At 44.1% G+C, this 13572-nt stretch overlaps 1 protein-coding gene across 6 annotated transcripts in view; it reads right to left on the reverse strand.

Annotated features, from left to right (window-relative positions):
• LOC308573359 (hydroxyacylglutathione hydrolase, mitochondrial) overlaps positions 1 to 13572 on the reverse strand; it is a 32469-nt gene that overhangs the window by 7542 nt on the left and 11355 nt on the right. For 2 of the 6 annotated variants that reach the window (XR_014002050.1, XM_081170218.1), the window contains exons 1-5: positions 6739 to 6786; positions 6057 to 6238; positions 4122 to 4186; positions 2514 to 2631; positions 391 to 499 (exon numbers count right to left, since the gene is read on the reverse strand). Coding sequence is in view for 5 of the 6 variants with exons in the window: in XM_081170218.1 (XP_081026344.1) it covers positions 391 to 499; positions 2514 to 2631; positions 4122 to 4186; positions 6057 to 6238; positions 6739 to 6748 (484 nt within the window). In the remaining variant the exon portion in view is untranslated. Of the gene's footprint in view, positions 1 to 390; positions 500 to 2513; positions 2632 to 4121; positions 4187 to 6056; positions 6239 to 6568; positions 6695 to 6738; positions 6787 to 8953; positions 9096 to 13572 lie in introns of those variants that run through there. The other 4 variants (XM_081170221.1, XM_081170219.1, XM_081170220.1 and 1 more) reach the window with 3 other exon arrangements.

A 13572-nucleotide genomic window follows, 5' to 3' on the forward strand; every position in this document is an offset into this window, starting at 1 on the left:
AGCAAGCTCCACAGCTTAACTCTGTGCTGTGTGAAGGATTTTTCTTTCATTTGTCCTGAATCTTCCAACATTCAGCTTCATCACAAGTCCACAAATTCAAGTGTTATGACAGAAGGGGAAAAGCTTTTCTCTATCCATTTCTTCTATGCCATACAAAAGGTGAGTGAGGAGGGACATGAATTTTTAAAAGCCCCAAATGCTGCAACCGTCCCTCGTGATCATTTTGACTGCACTTATCTGAATATTTTCCAATTCTACATTATCATTTTAATAATATTTTCACAAAGGCAATCCCTGCACTCTCTTTGGGGGGTGGGTTAGGTTGCAACCCCCCCCCATGTTGCTCAAGCTCCTGAGGTCAAGGCAAAAGAAGTGCCCCCAAACCCTCACCTGTGAACACAGCAGGCGGCTCGGAGCTGTTTGGCTTGGTCACAAAATAGCAAATGTGTCCAGAAGTGTGGCAGGGAGTCGAGAGGCATTTCACGTTAAGAGATCCAACCTAAAAAAAGGTGGAAAAGCTCAAGTCATTGAGGGGGAAAGCAAAGGGGCAGATAAACCACAATTGCCCACCAAGGGCACGACCGCTCCGCACCAACATGGCAAATCTCAGATTGGTAACACCCACAGGGGTGAAGAGAAGCAGAGGGGTGGGGATGAGGAGGAAAGGAGCCCTAAAAACTGATGCAAGCCAATGACTATTGTCTAATATTGTGTGTTTTGAGTAGTCATGACTTGCGCCCACATAACTCTTTGTCAGGCAAGATTGGAAGCTTGACTAATTCTCAGCTGTAAGAAGCACCCATGACAGCTGTGCGGCCTTGGTCATTCCAGCAGGAGAAAGGGTCTGACATTTTCAGCAACTCACCATGAACAGTGACTGGGGAAATCAGGCTTGCTTTGTCCACAGGGGGCAATGAACGCCTGTGTGGGAGGGCTATGAAATCACCCATTAAAGGCTGCATTAGATGTGATGTTAATCACACAAGTGGTCCTCCGCAAAGGTTTGCTTTTTCTTTAGTATTTAGCAGTTGCACCCCTTATGTCCCCCCCACCCCCGTAAATCACAGTACAGTGGAGGAGGGTCTTGCCCTTGGACCTCCACTGCAGTTTCGATCCACCTCCTTCCACAGCTACTTAGTAAATTTAAAAAAGAAAGCAAGTAGGCAAGGATCAATCAGCTGGTTAACATCACATCTAGTTTGACCTTCAGGATTGTCTTTAGCTGAGCTTTACTCAGACTAGACCCAATGAGATTAAGGGAGCTATGTTAGCCCATGTTCATTAACTTCAATGGGTCTACTCAGAGCAGGGCTAGCATCAGATACAACCCTAAGCCCCCAGCTACCAAAAACACTTGCGCAAGTAACCAGTATTTGGAGCCAGCAAGATGCGCCCATTTCCCCCGCTGGAGAGGTCTGTGATACTCCACAAAGCCTGCATCTGGGCTGGGGAACATGACATTGGACCCCAACTACCAGCAGCCCACATGGCTGAAAGTGGTGAGTGATGGGCGTTAGAGTCCAGCAAGGATTGGAGGGAAGCAGATTTCCCATCCCTGACCTACATCATTGCAAAAGTATATCTAGTTCAAGTTATCGCTCTATCTACCCTGTAAAGCACGGGAGGCTAACCTGTGTCCCTCTAGATATTGTTGTTGGACTCCAGCTCTAACCAGCCCCAGCTAGCATGGCCAATGGTCAGGGACGATGAAGAGTCCAGCAACCTCTGGAAGACCATGGGTTAGCCACCCCTGTGATGAAGGCCACCTCTGGGCTAGTTGACATGGCAGCTTCTTAAGGAGGACAGGACCTCCTCGTTGCTTCTCCCAGATGCCCTAAACGGTCAACCACTGCTTGAGATCACCTCCTGGGCAAAAGCTGCTGGGAGGCTGTGCTGTGCATGGTTGCTGTGACATTAGCGCTTAGAGAAGGCCTTTGTTCACACGAAGTCTTTGTCAAGAGGCTGATATGGCAACAGACTGTGTGTCTTCTCATTTGCACTGTGCACACCTGCTTGTTTTATGGGCAAAACAGGGCCAAAAACAGAGGGGTGGAAACTCTGTGGCACTTCTGGTGCATCACACAACTCCCATGGGAGGCACCTGGTGCCACAGGGTGTTTGCCCCCCGTCTTCAAACAGGCCAAATGGCCGGGGAGTCACCCTGCTTAAGGAGGAAGCTTCCCCCCAAAAAACCTCTCCTTCCTCGTGATAGCTCCATGCTTGTGGCAGGTGAAAAGGGCCATTCTGAGCCAGCACTGCAACTGTGCATTATGTGTTCCTGTGCTTAAGCAAAATAAACAAACCAAACAAAAAACAGGAATTTCAGGTCAGGAAGTCCATCTTCCACAAGCAGAGAGCTGCCACATGCAAAGGACATTTGTGTGGGGAGGAAACGGCGACAAGAACGCAATTGCCATGCTCCAGGGCCTTCGTGCGCCTCAGTGCTCAAACGGAACACATGATTTCAGAGGATGTTTTGGGCAAACGTATTTCTCCCATTTCTTTCTTTTTACCTGAAATGACATAAGATGAGAGACTTTCTGGGTCAAGGCTCCAACCCTGCTATCTCCCCCGTACACTTGTAACCCCGGCTCCATCTTTACAAGTTTCTCATTGCCACCAGCGTGGTCCCTAGAAGGTCAAAATGGTCAGACTTTGGAGCAAAACACACAAGAGGCAGTCTCTTACAATGTGCATCAAGCAAACAGCCTGAATCCTGCTTTTCTTTAAAGTTAAGCCATTGGTCCTTTTCTTTTTCTTTTTTTTAAAAAAATAGAACTAATGGCCTCATCCTGTAGTCCAGGGGTGGCTATGGGGGTGGGGCAATGGTCCAAGGGCCTGTATCCACCCATGGACAACCCTCTGGGGGGGCTGCATGTAGGTGTGGCGTAAATTGGTGTGGGTACCACACTGGCGCACAGGACACAAACACTGTAATGTGTGTAGGGGCTGGCTCTATCACTGGGCTGAGTGTGGCAGCCAATTTGAGGTATCATGAAAGGACAGCAAATTCTTACTTTTTAATTTATCATTAGGTTGAAATTAATCAACATAACTAATATAGGTCCATTAATTGCAATGGGGCTATTATTAGTAGAACTTACTTAGACAACAGTCACTGTATTTTTTATTCCCAGGTAAAGGTGCTTGTGGAATTTTCTGGAGAAAATAACTAGGGCCGCATTCACTCTGTACATTTAAAGGACTATGACACCACTTTAAAAAGCCATGGCTTCGCCCAATGAATTTTTAAGGGTGCTGAGAGTTGTTAGGGGGCCCCTATTCCCCTCACCAGGCTACCTTTTCCAGAGTGGCTTAACAATTTCCCATAGCAAACTACCACTCCCAGAATTCTTTGGGGGAAGCCATGGCTGTTCAAAGTGGCATCATAAGTGCTTTAAATGTATGTTATAAATGTGGCATTGGTCAGACTTGGGTATTCTACACCTTAATTTGGAAGCAGGCTGTTGGGTGTTGCTGTTTCACCTCAGGCAGCAAAATGCCTTGGCCTGGCCTGGATAGCAAGCACGACAGTGGCTTTACAGCAAGGAGCTCATCCTGTTTCACACTAGAGAAAGTTGTGAGGAACACAAAGAAAGGAGGCTCAGGGGAAGAGATAAAGGGAGATGCATCAAGGCAATTCGATTGAGAGGAGGAAGTCCTTCTTGACTTCAAAATACAATTATTAAGGCCAATGTGGTGTTAAAATTAAATGATGCCCCCTCATAGACCTTAAATTTGATTTCCAAACAAAACTGAAGCTGGTTGAAATGTTGTGTGTTCAGAGGCAATTGGGTTGAAGGGTTTTGTTGAATTAATGAAACTAAATAGTTCTAACTAGATTCTGAATGAATGTGCAATTAATGGATACTATTTTGAATTTCATTGTGTTACCATCTTCTTTAGTGTGCAGTACAAACCACTATTCTGAATAATGCTTTTTCTAGGGTAGGGAGCACTGGAGATGTGTTTATGGAACCAACGGGGCCATGGCCCAAAAAGGTTTCAGAACCACTAACGTTTACCATGGCAGCCTCCTATAGCATGAAGCTGAACAGCACATACATCACTGAAGCACAAGACCTTTCCTTTATTTCAATCATATAACACAAAAGGGTTACCAGTGGTGATGCGTAGTAAGGACAGTGGTCAGTTTCACTCCATGCTTTCTGACTGCATCCACAACCTACAGACACAGGAGGAAAAGGAAGGATATTTTACCTTTTCACAAAATCTATTTGAGTCGCAACCAGCTTTGTGGTTTAAGTGGATTCTGTGAGTCCTTAAGAGACATGTACTGCAAGGCTGGAAGGAGAAATGCCCCCATACCCATCCCTTGCTGAATGGCCTGAAGATTTCACAACACTTTAAAACAACTTACCAAATCATCAGTCCAAATAACCAATTACATTATCCCCCCCCTCACCAAGGACTTCCCTCAGCTCCCCTCTCTGATTTCTTTGCACATACTGTTCTCTGCATGTTATAAAATCGTACATATCCTTGCCTTATCTGTCATATGTTCTACTAATAAATTTATGGATGTTCAAAACCTGCCAAGGAGTCCAAATCATTTTGTTGTCTTTTTAGATAATTTGTAAAAAGTTCCCATTCATCCTTGAAGTCGCAATTTTCCTTGCCATGCAATTTATATGTCAATTTTGCCAGTTCCGCATAGCTCATCAGTTTTTCTTGCCACTATTGATTTCACAACACTTTCTACGGCTACATTCACGCCATCCATTAAAAGCACTGTTTACAGTCATGTCTTCCCCCAAATAATCCTGGGAGATGTAGTTTATTAATGGTGCAAAGAATTGCTAGGAAATCTCTTCGAAGAGCAAACAATTCACAGAATGGTTGAACGATCAACTTCCCAGGGTAATATGGGAATTGCAGCTGTGGGAGGGCGAGAGGAGAATCCTATCAGAACCCTTAGCAAATGACAAGTCCCACAATTCTTTCAAATGACTGTTGAAAGTGGTATCATGGTGCTTTAAATGGATGGTGCAAATGTGGCCTATCTTCAAAACCATGGCTTATTATGGTCAATCTCATTTAGATGCCTATTTGGACATAAGGAGTCCCTGTAAAAGGAAATACTAGGAACACCAGCAGTTTCCTTATACGGGTAGGAGAAAAGCAAATACATTTCCTTCTTTTGAGTCTGTAGTTAATGCATGTGATATTTTAAACTTGATGGTAGAAAAAAACCTCTCAAAGCCATTTACAAAAAAAGACAAAACAATAAAATTATTACTAAAAATTTATAGCAATAATTGAAAACATACCAAAAAAACCAATAGACTGAAACAAATGAAAACTCACATCAACTTTCTAAACATATGGGTAGGCTTGTTTAAACAATGTTTTCAGCAGCTGCTAAAAAGAATACAGTGAAGGAGCCTGCTTGTTACCAATAGGCAGGGAGTTCCAAAGTATAGGTGCTGCCACACTAAACAACTGAGTTCTTACAAATGTGAAACAGTTATTATGCGGTCCTTGCAAGAGTGCCAATTCTGCCATCTGAAGTGGTCAAGTGGGCACATATTGGATAAAGTGATCTCATAGGTAAACTGGTCCCAAGTTATTAAGGGATTTATAGCCTAATAGAAAAACCTTGAATTTGTCTCGGTAACAAATCGGCAACCAGTGCAGATCTCTGAGCACAGGTGTTATATGCTGACAAGGCCTCACTCCTGTCAGCAATCATGCTGCAGCAGTCTGCACTAACTGCAGCTTCCAGATCAAGCACGAGGGGAGCCCCACCTAGACCCCCCCCCCACTGACTAGCAGCAGCTTTCCAGGGTTTCCGGCAGGGGACATTCCTAACCTTCCCTGGAGATAACAAGGACCTTCTGCATACAAAGCAGGTGCTCTTAAGCAATGAGCTACGGCCCTGCCCTTTAGGAACATAAGTAGCTGCTTCATACAGAGTTAAGAGGATTGGATCCATTTAGCTCGGCACTGTGTACACTGACCAACTCCGCAAGTGTGGATGTGATCGACTAAACTGTGTTCCCCAAAGCTTCTAAACCCAGAAAGAGCAGAGTTACCTTCTGGGGCTGCACAGGGTCAACTATCGCAGCCTCCTTGGTGTCCTCGTCGATGAGCAGGTACATGTAATTGTCTGTGAGGGCTGGGAGCAGCTCCACCTTCATGCTGGCTTGTGAGATGACCTTGGAGGCTCTGCTTTCAAACTCGGTGTGGAGGAAGCTGGTACGAAATTGCGGCAAACCTTCAGGAGATTAAGAAGAAGGACAAATTTTAGGAGAGGCAGTGGGTCCAGCAGTGAAGGCTAATGTGTGTGTTGGGGTGTGTGTGGCGCCCATGATGCTCTGGGTGGAGACTGGTGAAATATTCTGATGCACCAATGAAGGAGCAGTTTAGCTAGTGGGGGAGAGAATTTTGGGGAGGGTGACAGTTAAACCGTCAACAGAGAGGCAGGAAGGGCCTTAAAAAGCTGCTTTGCACCAAGTCTGGCCATTGGTCCATCTGGTCTTGGGGGTGGGATTACCTAGGGAAAAGGAGGCAGCAGGGGGTCCCTCCAAGCACCTTGATCACTTACCGTACTTTTCTGTCTATAGGATGCTTCCATGTATAATACTACCCCTATTTGGGGGGTCTCAAATTTAAGAAAACAGGGGAAGATTGGCAAAAGAGTTGTTGAGCTTTTTTGCGGAGGATGGCCCAGAGTTGCTGAGCTGTTTAAAGGGGGGATTGCCAAAAATCGCTCACCCGCACACATCGCTGGCAGAAGCTGCAAATCAACCACCCAACTGCCGGATCGCCGGCCAATCAACAACACCCACTGATGCACCAACCAATAATACATACAATAGCCGCTGACAGCCACAGCAGCAACCAAATAAATGTCCACCCTATGCACTACTCATGTATAAGACGCCCCACACTTTTTTGAATGATTTTGGGGAAAAAAACCATAGTCTTATTCACGGAAAAGTATGGTACTTACAAATGACCAGGCTGGACCCCAGAGTGAAACACCTTCCTCGCTTCATATTAGAAGTTTTACTGCTCTTATCGCTTTCAAAGCTATTTCCTTTGGTCACAATTGTTTGTATTTATGATTCTGAGATTCACAAGTCACAAGATAGCCAATTATTGGTAACAGCTATTGATTTTGTTATAATTTAGTTGCCACACCTCTGTGGTAGGTGAAGGTCTATGCATGTGTGGTAAGTGGCTAAATTTATGCTATAAACTTCCTTCAGTCTTACACTTTCATTAGTAAATATTCTTTACTGGATATTCTTTTTTTTAGTTACTAAATTAGGTCAGAGCATATATTTATTTTTGCATATATGTATTTTTTAAATAAATATGCAGTTAATTGTTACTGCTTCATATTTTAATGTGTCGTTGTCTTCCTTAATGAGCTGTACAAATGGCTATTTTGAATAATGCTTTTTATAGGGTAGGGGGCACTGGAGGTGAACTAATGGGACCAAGGGGGGAAATGGTCTCCAAAAACTTGAACCTGTCAGCTAAGGCCATTTCCTACATTCTGTCATACTAATGCTTCAAACTTAATGGACGATCACTTCTCCACAAAAATGCAATCTACATTAGAGCAGCCACCAAGAGGCGCAGCATCAATAGTTTAAAGTAGAAATAAATAAATGAAGTGACCTCATTTCCCAAAGTCATCCAGTTATTATTATTATTATAGTTACATGCTATGCTGAGTCATCTCCAAGTCCCTTCAAAAGTGTACAGCAGTGCCTCTCAGTAAGCGGAAGAACCAGTTTGTCTCCCCACAAAAAGACTTGCTTCTCCGGTTGTAATTTTTTTAATTCACGAGAGAAACTGCCTTGCCCAATGGAAAAAAGTAATTAAATTAAACAGATGCAAACAGAGAAGCTTTTCAAAAGGCTACACGCACATTATTAATATCCTTACAATAACCCTGTATGGTAGGGCAACAGCATTATTCCCATTTGGCAGATGGGAAGGAAGCAGGGCCGAGACAGAAGAGAAGGGTGGTCTACTCCAAGCGAGGGTGGGGGAACTTGTGGACTTCTCCGGATGTCGCTAGACTCCCAGTAGGCTGAGTAGGCAGCAATGCCAAAGGGGGCTGATGGGAGTTGTAGTCCAATAACCACCCTGCTTCCTTTCTCTCCCCCACCTCATAGCTGTCAACCTTCTCTTTTTTGGTGGGAAATTCCCTTATTCCAGCACCGTTTCCCACTGCTTCCTGCTGCTACCCCGGATTGTTAGATATCCTGCAGACTGTCTCCGGGACAGGTGAGGCTGCTGATCCCGTTTTTTTGAGGCTGCTGATCCCTTATTTTCAAATCTGAAAGTTGACAGCTATGCTCATCTGCTGCAGCCTGGTGGAATGGCTGCTGCCATCTGGCAGTCAATGGAGGGAGGAATCCTGTCTTTCCAAACCTTACCTGGAATCGCCAGGGATTGAACCTGGGACCTTCTGCATGCAAAGCAAGTGACTTACCTACTGAGCCACAGACCTCCAGATAAATGCTCGTTGTTCCCTGATTCTGCCATACATTTCCCTGATTCTAGAGGGGTGCCTCGAACCTCACTATTCAAAGCAGCATTTAAGTTAGCAAGAGTTACTGGTCCACACAAATCTCTACAGGACTCAGTCATCAGTGACCCAGATTGCAGGTTTTTCCCTGCCTGGAAGTTTATTTATTTTATTTATGTAAGGCATTTTTACACCCTGCCCTTCTGAGCCAAAAAAAGGGCTCCCAAATCAGCATAGAAAAATCAGTACTACAACGACCCCTGATATCAGACTGAGAATATGAAAATATATGACACACGAGGAAGAAAAGAAGAGGAAGAAGGTGGAAAGAGCAAGCTCAAGTGCAGGTCCTTAAAATTACAGCTCCTATAACACAGTTATATTATTTGGAGACAATTCTACCGCAGGCTCCCATAAAACAAGGATCATTTACAAACTTGCCTTAAAGCACACAAGCAGCGCAGTGCAATGATGAACGATCTTTCCTTTCTTCCTGTGACCTGCAGGACTCGTGAGTCTTCAAGCCATCACAGAGCTAGCCAAGCTCTGTCCTAGAGTCTAGGAAGGCTGTTTCAACACCTACAATCTTCACAATCCAGCTGTGCAGATGGCTCAGCTAGACTGAGCTCCACCCAACCAGCATTGCTGTCAGCGATTATCACTGTTTGTGTTGTCAGCAAGACTGGCTTACCACAAAGATGTACCAAGGGGTAGGGGTTGGGGGGAGGCTATTTCCCTGGGGTATCTCCCACACTCCTAGTTATCTGTTCTAGAGAAGCTGAGTGGGGTGGTTAAGCCTTTATGAAAGTCTCAGGGAGATGGTCAATCACACGGTTGGCAAACAAGAGCAGAAACTCGTGGGGCCTGGCCAGCAAATGTGAAAGTGAAAGACGCCATGGAAAAAGAAATGAAAGTGATTATTAAAAAACAAAGCATTGGGAGGGTGCATAACCAGGAGTGCGAAATGAGCTAAGATTTTTAAAGCCGTGGTTCCTTTTTTTTACAGTGGCAAGTTGAAGGGAGCTTAATAGCAACTCAGAATTTCCCTATTCACCTTGCACATTCTTTTAGCACTGGGAATGCACTGACTGGGAATACACTGGGGTTAAAGGGGAAGCAGCCTCATCCAAAGAATGGGGGCAACCCAGTCAGATGTGTGGGGTACTAATCTAATACTGATACTATACTACTACTACTTTATTAATTATAATGATTTGGTGGTGTCATCGTCACTGGAGCCTTTTCAGCAGTGGTTCCCTGGTTGTGGAATGCCCTTCCTAGTAAGGTGTGCCCATCTCCATCATTACTAACTTTCAGGAGGGATTTGAAAACATTCCCATTTACCCAGGAACTTAGCAGTTGGAGAATGCAAGTTTCTTGCAAAACTGGAAGATTGTTTTTAACTGCTTTAGATGTTTTTTAACTGTAACTTATTTTAGATGTTTTAATTGTAATACCCTGCCAGTAGTTAGGATATTGATGGCTTCTGGAGTATCAAATGCATCGATTAAGTCTGATGTAAGTCAGATAGCTCGTAGCTTTGGCTGCTTCTGTGTACAATTCCACAAACTGGCTGGGGGAGTTCAATCCACATTTCAAGTTGGATTGACCCTGTCAGCTATCGCCATCACCACCTCAAAATACCCCACCGACTTGTACTCAGACTGGTGGAAAAAACCCAGATCCTTCCCTTCTAGTTTCCTAATCCCAGACTACAGGATTGTGGTAATTTTCACTCTCAAAGGGAAAACTACCACAAACAGCTTGATGATGTTAAGCTGAAACTAACATGAACATCATTTGAACTCAATATTCATGGGAACTTGATTTTTTAGTGTGGCAGCATCTACACTTTGGACCTCCCTGCCTAAAGATATCAAGCTGGCACCTTCACTGTATTCTTTTTGGCCCCTGCCAAAAACATTATTGTTTAGACATGCTTACCCAGACCGTTAGAAAGTTGATGCAAGTTTTTATTTGTATTTAGTCTACTGTTATTTTAACTTTCTGGAAGTTTCAAATGGTTATTGTTAATTTTACATGTTGATAATTTTCTTGTGTTTTTTTGTAAATTACTTTGAAGGGTTCTTTTTATAATCAAGTGGGTTTTAAAAACATTATTTAATAAATAATAAATATATTTTTAAAGACTTTTTGAACACAGAGACTTTGCCTCATTTTAACCAAGTCTGTCTCTTCTCTGGCGCAATTTTGTTACTGGAAGTTCACATGAACTCCTTGTTGTATCATGTATTATGTGGTCTGTGTTACAGTAAAAGAGCACACCTGCAAACACTGGCCTGCAAGCACTACAATTGGAGAATAGCCTCTACCAAAGACATCAAAGACTTTGAAGAAGCACAAACTCAGGACGAAAGGAGCTAAGAGGAAGGCATGTTTGGAAAATCCTCACTGTGATCAACTCCCATCGGGAAACCTAAGTCCCCACTGTGGAAAGGATATGTGGATCCAGAATTGGCCTCCACAGTCACTTATGGACACACTGTTAAGACAATCTTAGTCATGGAAAACAATCTTAGTCAGCTAGGAGTGATTGCCAAAGAAGAAGAACAGAGCACACAGTGTGTTCCATATTCCCAGATTCAATAAAAAGGAAAATATTAGAGCTACCTTTCCATCTAACAATGGACAGCAGATTTTGTTTATCAAACTGTAAGATGATAAACGATTCCTTCCTTCAGGATACAGGCATGTGCCCCCACCCTGAGAAATAGCTCCACTATTCTACAAAGCACTTTGTAAGCATCCACTTGTCTCCTTAAACCTACTTTGCTCTTCTCCTCCATATTTAATATCTTCCAGAAGTAGAACTGAAATTAGTTTCCTTTTCAAAATACTCTTTTATGAAATTTGCTCTTGAATATTATCCAGATATTAAGTACCTCTATGGTACTTGACAACATTTAGAGGCTAACATGCAATAGACACTGTCCAATTGCAAACATGCAATAGTATGTAGAGGCCAGAAATATTTGATAGCTGGCATGTGATCATAGCATTTGAGAAATAATGTGAAATGGCATTTAATACTTCCCAGATGACAGCTTGATGAGATGTCATGCATGCCCATACAATCAAGAAACACCAGACTAAGTTTTGTTTAATGTCAAAACACGATTTCAGACTTTTTGGGAGGCAAGACAGGAAAGTCCATTCAATTTCATTGCAGCTCATTTTCCCTCAGGCTTGGCAATGCCTTGTTGCAGTTTTACCCAAATCTGCTGCCCTTCAGCTGTTTTACACTACAACTCCCATCAGCCCCAGCCAAGCATGGCTGTGTTCCCATCAGCCATGGTATCCTAGTGCTTGCTGTATGGGGCTGATGGGAGTTGTAGTCCAAAACAACTGGAGGACACCTGGTTGAGAAATAAAGGTAAAGGTAAAGGGACGCCTGACCATTAGGTCCAGTCGTGGCTGGGTCTGGGGTTGCGGCGCTCATTTTGCTTTATTGACCGAGGGAGCTGGCGTACAGCTTCCGGGTCATGTGGCCAGCATGACAAAGCCGCTTCTGGCGAACCAGAGCAGTGCACGGAAATGCCGTTTACCTTCCCGCTGGAGGGGTACCTATTTATCTACTTGCATTCTGACGTGCTTTTGAACTGCTAGGTTGGCAGGAGCAGGGACTTAGAATGGGAGCTCACCCCGTTGCGGGGATTCAAACCGCCAACCTTCTAATCAGCAAGTCCTAGGCTCTGTGGTTTAACCCACAGCGCCACCCAGTTGAGAAATAAGGCTGAGCTAATTCCTGTTCAACAACTCGCCTCCACCCTGTGTCTATTGAGGCTGGTAACTTAAGCCCTTGCGAGTTTGGAGGGGAATATGGCTTCAGGGGCCTTCAGCTGCTGACCGCCCCCCACCGCCAACACATTTAGCAACTTGTGGGTCAGTCTCACTCAAATGTCATTGCACCAGCAACACCACTTTTGCTATGTATAATAAAATGAAAGAGACGGTGGAAGTGTGATAGGAATTTTATGGTTTTAGATATATAGTAATGTTCATAACTGCACATACATAGATCAGTACAGGAAGGCAAACCTGGAACCATTTTGATTCCTAAACTGACCAAATCCTTTCTCTGCAAGGTTAAAAATGGAAAAGCCTCCTCATTGTCTCTTCCTTTAATCTGTGTTTGAATAAGGTGTGAGCCTGTGACCTGGCCAGGAAATAAGTATTTTAGCATTACAAAAGAATGGCCAGGCTCCCCAGAAAATCCAATCAAGGAACCTGCTAGACAGGAGATAAACAAGGAGAAGAGAAAAACAACATTTAAATTTCTGTGATGTAGGTGGGATGTATCTGAGGGGTGGTCTTAGGTTACACCCCTTCTGTGATGTATGCATAATGTTTCTGGGGGTGGTCCTGATCTAGAGAAGGGGAATTTCAAAAGTCTTTATAAGGCCTTGCAGGCCATTGTTCTGGGTCCTCTTCCTCTCCTGCGTGTGAGGGGGGTACCCTGTTGCAACAGATCAATAAAGATCAAGCTTACTAGCTGCTTTGCTTCTCAATATTCTCCGGTTGGCCTCTGTTATTTTCTCCTACCAATAGGGAACCTATGTAAGGACTCTATATGGGCTCTTGGATACCCCATAAGGGAAAAGGGCATATTTTTATTTACAACAGATGGCGACCACGCACGAAGGGACTTTTGGTTACCCGGATTCTGGAAACGAGGAAGGACTGGTTATCCAGCGCGCACCAGGCAGTTTGCCAGGAGGAATAACCAGTCTTCCATCGGTCCCAGGGTCTGGCAATAACTTGGAGTTCAGCGGGGCTAACCAGAGGAAGCAAATCTTGATCAGGCCGGCCTTAAACAACCAGTCAAGACATCGTGGGATCACCAGGAACAGCGCATGCGGAAGTGAGTATTAAGTAGGAAACACGGGTAGTGGGTTGGGGTCTCTAAACCACAGCAACCAAAATTCTTTAATTCTTCCTTTTCCCTTCAAATCTAAAATTTCTACTTTTTAAAAGAAATGCCTTCTCCTCCTTTCTGTCCCCTCAATCTCAACACCAGCCCTAGCCCTTCGGAGTATGCC

This window comes from Podarcis bocagei (genome assembly GCF_964188305.1).
Source record: "Podarcis bocagei genome assembly, chromosome: 14".
NCBI lineage: Eukaryota > Metazoa > Chordata > Lepidosauria > Squamata > Lacertidae > Podarcis > Podarcis bocagei.